Genomic DNA, 10,797 nt, shown 5'->3' with positions numbered 1-10,797 from the left:
TTGTGCTCAAAATTCCTGCAAGCGTGTGACACTGAGGTTACAAGCAGAATTTAGATTTTAGGTGTAAAAATAGGATCTAAATTCTAGTTGTAACCTCATGGTCACACGCTTGCAGATTTATAAAGGCAAGGGGATAATGCATGACACATGGGTGAGCCTCTGCAGGCTAAAGCAGCTATTTAAATGTTACAATTCTACATTAATTTCAAGGCAACTTTGTAGTTTTTCCAAGCCTCACACAGGTGTTTTCAGTTACTGTGGCTGATTAAGCCTTTTGCTCAGGCTGATGCTATGTTGAGCTTTGTTGGGAATTCTGTGAAATCATGGACCATCAAGGGATAATATAGATGCAATTTATCAAGCGCTCACAGGTGCAATGTGGCATCAGGGGAGAAAAAGACACATCCATGTCACAATTTTTACACAGCGACACAGTCAAAGAGATGCAATCAGGGAAAATAAGTGAAAGCACCTGTGTTATCATGGCTGCGTGTGGAGACTCAGGTAGACTCACTGCTCCTTTCTACTGAAGATATCTCACCTGAAAACACTTGCGCTCGTTAATGGGATCAGCACTGTTGAGATGAGTGTGTCAGTTTGTTGTTGGTAGGTGCCGATGAACATTTTACTGATTACTCTCACTGGTTGTTGGCCTGGATGTGGTTCCCCACTGCTGTGTGCGTATGCGCTTTGAGTATGTGGTGAAACAATTCAATGCACCAATGAAAAGGAAGAGCTACTCGCAGATGTACAAAATTAAAATGAATCATGGGTGGTGGCGAAACAGATCCAAAAAAATCTTTATCTTATGAAAAACACTTTCGTGTTTGTGAAGTTTTAGTAGCAATAATGTCACAGAATTGCAGTTTGACAACCAATGCCTCACATACTGTATCATTTACTGTCACATTAAGCAGCTAATATCTTAAAACTGTATAGCATGATGATTGTACGGTTGCCCAGATGGGTCAAATGCAGAAGCCATTTGTATAAACCAATATATACACACTGCTGCTTTGTATTCATGTTGTGGCTTTTGCATTTTTGTTGTGGCTTTTGCATTTTTGTTGTGGCTTTTGCATTTCTCTTGTGGCTTTTGCATTTCTCTTGTGGCTTTTGCATTTTTGTTGTGGCTTTTGCATGGTGTTGACTCGTCTGGGCCACCGTATGATTGAGCTCGTATTACATACCATAAAGAATTGCTGTGTAGTATAAATTTAGGACTTTGGGTGTGTACATCTGTTGAACATCAACATGTCACACTATCATTGTGAGCATGCAGATGTTAGCATTTAGCTCAAAGCATTGCTTGCAGGGCCGTTGCAGTGTGGGCTTACAAACCAAAAGGTAGATTGAAACTTAAGCAAGTCCAGATGAAAATGGACCAACTCCAGTCAAAGTAAATTCAGCTGGATGTGAAATTTAAGGAAAACAAAGAGCCAGTCAGGTTTCAGACTACATTTGCCATCATTTCATAAAACAGTGACAAAACTCAGCCAAAATGAATCAATATCTTTATTTTAGTTGTAATGGTGACCGGCCTACATGTCTCTGCTGCTACTATAGTATATTCCGAAATATGGTTATATCTCATAACCTGAAAAACTATCCCCAACATTATCTCACCAAGACCAACCAAGGTAAAGCAAAGCATTTTATTGCAAGTATTAGTCAAAGATACACTTCAAACTGAAGCAAAGCAACACTAAAAGGCCAACATCCTGTAAGAGAGAGTTACAAAAGAAAGACATTTAAAACTGAAAGGAATTGAGCTGTTGGTACAACAGAGCCGTTGCAACATAGGCTGACATAGACTGAGACATGGATCATCTGGTGGTGAAGGTTCACTGTTCAGCGTGTACATCCGTTTGCTGGTGCCTCACTCAGAGGTATCAGAGCCCAAGATCTTTACTTTTGAAATAAGACTGACACAAGAGTGATGCTACATTAAAAAAAAAAAAAAAAAAAGATGACACCCTGAACAATCAGCGTACAAAAAAAATAAATCCTTGGCCACTGTCAAGTATCTGTCTTCAAAACCATTCTGTGTATACAAGGGAAAAGCGGCATCAGGAGCCTAATCTCTTTTGCAATATTTGGTTCGTAGTCGTTATTGGAATGCTAATGGGATGAAAACAGGTTAAACAATCTGATAGCCATGGGAGTAAACATTACAGTAAACATTTATTAACCAAAATTTATTTGGCTTCATGGGCAAAGGGCCTATTTGCTTTGGAACAGGACTGACAACACTCAAAAGCTCCATGTCTCTGATCCTCTGATGGGGTGAAGGACGACCAACAGAAAACAAAAAAGAAAAAAAAAAAGAATAGAAGAACAGCAATTCATCACAACACAATTCATCCTTGGTTCATTATACAGGCACAGGTCTCTGTAATCCAGCACTATGGGGAGCCCCCAGGTTCCTGTCAAACTGTATCTGAGAATACTCTTCTTTGGATTTGCAATTAATGACAATAGAATAACCAATAAGTTTACAACAGCACATGTGTATAAAAGACAAATTACCAAATGTTTTCACGTCCTTCAGGATTTATATGTTTATCTGAATTGTCCTGCGGCAGTAAGCACTGCTCATCTGGTTAAAACAAATGCCAAGAAAATGTTTGCAAATACGGTTTGACCCAGACCTGGTTTTGTTCTGACATCAGTACAAATGGGACAGAGCAACTGTCAAAAGCTTCCACTCGTTCGTACATCAGAGTTCACTAGTTTCTGTAGCAGTATTAGTGGTTTACATGAGACTCGGGAAGTGATGAAGATGCCGGTCGGGGATATCGGGGCAGACCAAGTGCGTCGGCTTGTTTTCTTGGTAGGCCACCCAACATAGGCATTGCAAAGTCACATAGAAATCTGACGATTAAGTAAGAACGCACTTAAGGCTGAGGCATGTCTTTTCTTGTGGAATGAGACCTGTTCCTGCTGTAAAATGTTCTGGCACAAGAAAAACAAACAAACAAAAAAAAAAAAAAAAAAAAAAAACTTGACAGGAGACAATTTCAGAGGAAAGAAGCAACGCCTACACTAAATTTTTCACCATAATCCAAAAGAATTCTGCCTTTCCAACATATTTTCTTCCTTCCCCCGCATTTTTTTTTTCTTTTTCTTTTTTTTTTTTTTTTTTTAATTTACGCTCTCCCACCTGCCCTTTACTGGCTCAGGGAATTTAAATGGCTAACGTACCAGTTAGCAGCTTGGGATGAAAAAAACTCAGCTATTCGACACTCAAGTCAGTGTGGTTCAGAAATGGTTCCCTTCATCAGAGATGAGCTGCAACATGTGGGGGTTGGCGTTGGGCCTTCTCAGGTGGTCCAAGAAGAGTGGAGGGTAAAGAATATTAAGAAAAGGAAGAGGGGGAGTTGACTTGTGATTATTAACCAGAACTCAACACACGATTTTTTGACAAGTCAAACCCACCCCCTGCTTTTCCTCCACCTCGTACCCCCCTCCATATTGTTGTGCTTGCGTGTCTAGGAGAATAAGGCGTCAACATGGAGGGGGAGGGGCTAAAGGCCTCATCCTCCTGGCTCCGCCCCCACCATGTTGCAATATGATGCGGAGACTCCAGCCGCTTAAACGCACTCTCAATAAATACACCATAAAATATTCCGCATATATATATTTCATATATATATTTAAAGAACAACACATTTAAATAGGACAACAAAATAAAAGTCGGCTCAAGAACAATTTTTCAAAATCGGATAAGTGTTAAGACAAAACAGAGAATATTTTTTACAGTTATACTTATTTTGACTCTAAAATAGTTACTGTATAAGAATATCGCAATCAGGCATTACTCAAGCATTATATGTCATAATAAAAGCAATTTGCAGTTTTCTTTCATGTAGTATAACATATGCAGCATACCAAGGTAAGTGAGGTGCAGTGTTTTTTGAGATCTCTTGTAATAGAAAGATTTCACCCCCTGGACTGAAAAGGTACCCACAGAACTACAGACCACCCTCGGTTTTTCAGTCGACACCCTACCGGCTCAAGACAGGGATACTACTGGGCACACATTCCCTCCATTAGGGACAAGACACATGGCAGGGCATTGCACTAAGATGACAGAATGCCATGGGCTGTTACTAGGGCTGGGCATCGTGAGAAGAGTTTCAATACTGACACTGGTTCTGTTGATTTCATCTCTATACCTGCTGTAAAATGACATTTGATGAAAGCATACTTCCCTGTGCAGCAGAAAAAAATATTTTCTGTCTTTCATGCCTTTTTTCTGCCTTTTCAGTCAGATTTAGATCCTGCTCATGTTGCTTTCCTTAGTAAAAATGCCCTTCAAGAAGAAAACCTTGATTCCTCAGTGCAAAAATCTACTATTGTAAAAAGTTCTGGACTGCTTTTTTTTTTTTTTTTTTTTTTTTTTAAACTTGGGGATGCTTTAAAATGGTGATGCCAAAAAATCTGGGAGGTACTGATATCACGTTTTGACACCCAGCCCTAACTGTAACAAAGTGTCGAGTGGCTGTTCCAGAGGGACAACCGCCACCCGAGAGCAGGCTGACTCAACCGAGCCAACAACAAAGTCACGAGAGCATGAGGCACACTTTTAATGACCAACTGCTTCGTTTGGTAACACACATCTCTTTGACTCCTCGTTTACGCTGAGGTCTGGATCCTCTCGTCCTCCTCCTGAACAGGAGGAAGAAGGGGACTGGAGGGACAGAGATCGAAACCTCTTGGCTATGTGTCTAAGTGAGAGTGGCAGTCTCTAAAGTGCTGTGCTATGTTTGTCATTCGTGGGCTGGGCTGTGTCACACCACGCTAGTGTCAGCTATGACCCTCACCCACCCCACCCACATTCTACTGTACCAACGACACCATTGGTCCAAGACACTAAATGCACTAGGAAGCGAAAGCTCAACCACAACCATATACTTGGCATAATATTCTGTTTCTATGTAGGCTTAATGTCTAGATACACAAGTTTGCATTGCCATCTCTATAGAATAAACTTGTACAGTCAGTGTGTGTAAAATGCAGCCATTCCTGCATCACAATGTGTTCTTGAAAAGGAGATTCTATTTCTTTGATTTTACATTTTCATCTTTCAATTTACAGCACCATCAAGAGGAAAGGCACTTTCTGTGGACTTTTTTTCTCACTCCATTGCTACCTTCCACTGCAAACAGAGAGCAACCAAAATCAGGGATATTGATTGATTACTCAAAATGGAATACACCTTTACTTCCATTTAAAAAAGGACACATTGACCTTTTCAAGTTAATTTGGTTATTTTTCTCCACCAGACAGTTATCACTTTGTGGGTAAGATGTTTGCTCTCCAGCTTCCATAAAAAGACTTGTCTATATTGTTAATGATCCTAATTGAGAGCCAAAGGCCACAGCTAGCTGCAAGCTGTGAGCTGAGTGTACCCTTTTATTTCAATCCAATCTCACAACTCATTTTAATAGAACTGGAAGGACAAACAAGACTTTCCCCTTGCTATGTGACACAGATGTCTGTTGAGAAAAAATTGGCCGAATAAATAAATGTCTTCGTATCCCTTCAAGCGTTCACTTCCACAGACCCCAAATGGTTTTGCTCGTGTTAGGTCACTTCTCTACTAGCTAATATCTGCAAAGCAGAGCTGATGACATTTCAGTTGTAAGCGAGGCAAACACATCTGCTATGTAAACATGTGTTCAACTGCCCTCAAGAGTGTAGTTTATACACAAACTGAACATCCATTACAGACAGCAGAGATAGCGAGTTATAAATGGATTCTAATTCTCATCATCAACCTTCAGACTTGTTCAACTTCCAACATAACCTGCCAAATACTGACAAAGCTATCACTGATCAGCTTTGATTCCTTCCAAACACACACATACTTGAATTAATCACAGAACCCACAATATCCCACTACATTGTCCTTTAGCTCTAATCTTTTTTACGCCTCCCAGAGGAATCGGATGGGATTGTACGGCCGTGGAATGTAGTCCTCTGGCACTGGGGTGTAAATGTTTGGGAGCAAAGGGGAAAGAGAGCAACAATAAGATTACAGGCTTTGTCACACCACAGATTTACTGGGAGGCCAACTCTTTGTATTTGTGAGCGCATGAAGAGGCTCGGGTAAGGAGAGGAGTCTGAGGGAAGCAACAGAGGTTGCAATCCAACGTAAATCCCCTGGAGGCTTTAACACAAAGGAATGGAGAACTACTACCCCTTGTTAGGTTATTCTTTGATCACATGTCATCGAAATGGATCGACAACACTTTCAAAAACCACTTGCCCATTCCTTTTTCACTCTCCCTCTTGATAAGGAGCAGGCGTCAGCACCAGTTGAAGTAAACCAGGGAACATTCAAGAGCAGATGCTCAATACATCAACTGTCTCTTCTTCTATTCTACTGTTTGTCGTCACAATAAGGATGTAATGTCTTAATACAAAGAATCCAAAAAAAAAAGAAAGAAAGAAAAGGAGAGAAATAAGCATTCAACATCTTGCTGCTTTTTTTTTCCAAACATCAAAGCAAGAGGCGTTTTAAGTCCACATCCCTATCAATAACAGTATGACAGTCCAAACACACATCACTAGTTTTAACAACCCCACCACTGTTCACACATACACTATACGTTATACAGTGACACAAGAACAAGTCAACAGTCTATTGCAATAATAAAACTTTGTTATTATAACTTTTTAACCATTACTTATGATACATTTATTACTAAGATTAATAATTAGACTACATTTTTTTCTGTTAGCAAAAATAAGTGGTGTGCATTACATAATTCAAAATGTACAAATATACTTTCGATCTGGCTTTTTATAAAGGCTTTCAGACACTAGTGATATCATGAAGGCTCAAACCCACTGGCTTCCACACTGGAAGGCTGGCCTATGAGAGGCAGTCAAATGCAACAGCGGATGTAGGACCCTACATTATACCTCACTGTCCTCGGGAACGTCCGTCAATGTACCATTTACAGGTTCTCAACCCTGACCATAACAACTGAGCTCCCCGCGCCAACCGTAGCAGTGGGACCTTCTCCTGTCCTTCAGTGAGTGAGGTTTACTGTTTTCTACCCTACCCACCTGCTCATATACAGTCTCGTAAAGAGGTTCAGCTTCAGATTCTAATTCAGAATGAGTAGCACCACGCCTGTGTTCAGTCCCGAAACACATGCTTCTTTTAGTGCAGATAACTTTTAAAAACACCCCCCTCCCCCCCCCGATGAGCTTCAGGTCATCAGCGGCACAGAGGAGCTAAGTGGTGACTGTAATCCAGATACACGATTCAAATCGACAGGCAGTTGTACTTCTGCTGCGAGTGACGGTCATCCACTCGACTCCTCGGCTCTGCCCTGAAGCCAGTCCCAGCTTTGGGCCGGTTACATGGACAGGAATCAAACCTAGTCCTGGACTTGGATGTCTACCGAAAGAAAGAGTTTATTGAAAGAATTAGTTTATTACGAGGCTGACTCCGTGCCCATGAACCCTGCCCATTAGGTACAAACACACTGTAGCAGCTGGATCCATATCTGGTGAGTATTAAGCAAGACAACTTGGCCTGCTTTGCTTGAATGCTGCTCCGAAGCAAAGCCAACAGCTAACACTGCTGTTTAGGCAAACATAATAAATATATTGATCTTAGGATGATTTGAATGAGATGTATAGAAAAGTCAGTAGACAGTTGTTGAGAAGAATAAGAGGCATCAGGTGAAACTTCCTTGCTTCAAACTATCTTATGCTGTCCATTGGTTGGAATATGCTTTTTGATTCTTTTACCCACTGAAACAGGATCCCTATAATAGGTTATGCAGCTTTTGACCATTTAACGCTTAAACTTCCACCAGGCACTTGAATACTACCTCTTTATGGCCTTTAGACTCCACTTTGCTGCTGTCAAATGAAAAGCTTTGTTCTCCAAAATGAGTAATTTTAAGGAATTAAGAAAATCAGCCTCATTAGCAAACTGATAATCAGGAATTCTGAAATTATGCCCATTGATGATAAAATCTTCTCAAACCACAGAGACGCATAAAATCCTTCAATTCAAGTAAAAACATGAAAAATCACCAAAACTGCCGTTGCACCATTGTTGCCCAACAGCAAGGGCAAACTCATAAAACATACTGAATCAATCATCTTGCAAGAGGAGGAACACATGAAAGTGCCTTGCAAGTGGCAAACCTTTCTCCTACCGAGGACCCTTACTTTCAAATGAAATGTGTAACTGTTCTTTTGGGTTGTACAAGTCCCCTAAAATCCTCTTCCCTTCGTTCAACTGATTATTGCACTAGAGGAAACCGTCGACGTGATCTCTGTTTAACCACCATCTCAAACTAAAGAGAGGGAAATGTGAGATAAAGCACTGAGGGAAATGAATGCATGACAACTACTAAGATTAAAAACATAAGATTACATGTTTAAGTGATTAAAAAAAAGTTAGTCATAAAATATTTCACATAATGTAGAAGGAAAAAAAAACAACCAGAATCAAATAACAGTGTTATACTTTAAATAAAATTCATAGATGGCTGCAATTGAGCAATTGATATATCAGCCAATATAAACTGCCCCCGCTTAAATGTGACAGCTGACTGCTAAAGATAAATCAAAACTGATCTGAAACCTTACAAGACAACAACATCAACTTGTTGTGACTTTAAGGGGGCATTTATACCTCGTTGCCAACAGGTGGCAGTGTGCTCAAAGGAACATGTTGCTCCATACAAGTAACTGGTGATTTCATACACTAGTGAAAAGTGACAGAACGGAGGAGACGAGGAAACAAGAGGAAAGGAGAAAAATAAAAGTGGCAACTCAGAGGACCTCTGGTCCAATGAAACAACTATATTCCAAAGGAAATCAAACACCACTGACCGACTCCAGAGTCTGACCCTTCCTTCTCTGCTCCTTCGTTTCAAACACTGGGGAGAATCGACAACAAACTACAGTAAAACCGACAGAATGTAAAAGTGCTGCTGCTCAAACTGACTTGAGGTACTGTAGATGGCAAAGGAGCAGATTAGTGGATCATAAAGAAAGACTGTGCCAAAGGAGGGGAAAAGTAAAAAACAAACAAGAACAACACCCACTAAGCCACGAGTAAAGGAGACAAACAGGAGAAAACAGATAGGAGGGGCAATGACTAAGGGGCCTGATGAGGGTGAAAATAAACTAGTTGGCTGGTTTAATATTGCATAATAGTGCTGAGTTTCTCTCTTGTTTGTTTTTAAAGCAGCGTTTGCATCCTCAGTCCAGTGTGGGGGTGCCTCCTCCCCTCCCTCCTCCCTGCTTTCCTCTGCACAGTGTCAGGTCCGGATTGACTAGGCGTGTGGGGGGGCGGGACTTGCACCTATGAGGACTCCTTGACTGGCAAGCCAGGCGTGCATGGTTGCGTCTGTGTGTGTTTGTGTGTTTGTGTGTGTTAAGGGTGGCAATGATTGGGGAGGGTTGGTGTTGCTCAGGCGAAGTACATGGTCCTCAGGGTGTCGTGGTGAATCTGAACAGCTTTGGCCAGCGCCTGTGGGTCCCGACCGTTACTCTGACCAGACACATGGCTGCCCTCAGCGCTGCAGGGTGGACAGGAGAGAAGCCGTTATGATGGATGACAAACATTAATGGCAGGTGTGCAAGAAAAACGTGGCGCAGTCGGTAATACGAGACACAGCTGCTGTCAAAACACACACACACACACACACACACACACACACACACAAGAGTTCAGGACCTTTTCATCCAGAGTCTAAAAAAGAAGACACTGACACTCTGATCTCCTTACCTGTCATGTTCTTTGTCCACCAGATGGTAGCGGGCGCGGAAAGCCACCAGGTGGGCGTAGTAGGCTGGCGCAGGGATGGAGACTGAGCGGGTACAGCGCACGTATGTGTGGCACAACTGGTAGGTGAGCAGCTGGAACTCATCAGCGGTAAAACAATTGTCGTCCCACAGTACATGGTAGTGGGAGGGTCGACTGGTGCCCTGGAAGAAAACAATTAAATGATGCAATTATATTATTATTGGACTCAGATTCAAGATTCAGTGCTTCATTTCCATTTTAATACAATTGATAGCAATCTACTTTGGTGAGCTCACATAAAACAAAAAATAAACACATCACACAAATACACTGAGACAAGTGTATAAAAATAAAATGACAACAGTCAAACAATTAAACCTTCATGTGTAAATAACATGAGCACATAACATCTTATGGACAAGAACAATGACAGCACCTTGGTGAAAAAGGCAGGGGTATATCTCCAGTTCCTAAGGATCTTTAGTGAGATATTACTTCTATTCTCTTGTGTCTATTTTATTTCTGAATTCTGTTACTATCTATTTGAAAAAATGCATGGATCCGCAAAAGCACACGGTCTCCAGACGTTAAGATTTGAGCGGAGGAGAGTGTGATGAAACACTGCTGTAAAAGGTCGCAGGCTGGGTAGAGAAGACAAGAGGTTGGTCTGACCTGTATTCCAGCGTGACTGCAGAGGTAAAAGTCAAATTCGTAGGGATGTGTGATGTCCGTATCCACGGTAGTACCAGCAGGAATGTTTCCACTACGTCCAACCTGACAAAAGCAAAGTTAAGGTCAGTTAGTCCCTACTAATGCCCTGTTTTTCTGTTGCACCATCAAAATAAAAACAACTAGAAAAAAAAATTGGAAGATGCAGGAAAAGAACAAGGGAAAACAAAGCTTTTAAAGCATAAAAATGAGGCCAGGAAGTAAAAATTGTAATTGTTGAAAAAACAACTAGTTGATGGATTGACCCAGGCAAAGGTTTACCAAGTGCTCCCAACCAA

At 41.2% G+C, this 10,797-nt stretch overlaps 1 protein-coding gene across 2 annotated transcripts in view; it reads right to left on the bottom strand.

Moving 5' to 3' along the window:
* Window positions 1-1,641: 1,641 nt before the first annotated feature.
* The window catches only part of ago3a (argonaute RISC catalytic component 3a), a 38,869-nt gene continuing 29,713 nt past the window's right edge, over window positions 1,642-10,797 (bottom strand). For both annotated transcript variants that reach the window (XM_023401807.2, XM_023401808.2), the window contains exons 17-19: window positions 10,463-10,564; window positions 9,773-9,972; window positions 1,642-9,563 (exon numbers count right to left, since the gene is read on the bottom strand). In XM_023401807.2, coding sequence (XP_023257575.1) covers window positions 9,455-9,563; window positions 9,773-9,972; window positions 10,463-10,564 — 411 coding nt within the window. In that variant the 3' untranslated portion in view covers window positions 1,642-9,454. The remainder of the gene's footprint in view (window positions 9,564-9,772; window positions 9,973-10,462; window positions 10,565-10,797) is intronic.

The sequence above is a fragment of the Seriola lalandi genome, unplaced genomic scaffold, assembly GCF_002814215.2.
Source record: "Seriola lalandi dorsalis isolate HSWRI2012SDOR001 ecotype SW California unplaced genomic scaffold, Sedor1 jcf7180002053771, whole genome shotgun sequence".
In the NCBI taxonomy this organism is placed as follows: Eukaryota; Metazoa; Chordata; class Actinopteri; order Carangiformes; family Carangidae; genus Seriola; species Seriola lalandi.
This window is presented reverse-complemented; position numbering and strand designations above follow the sequence as displayed.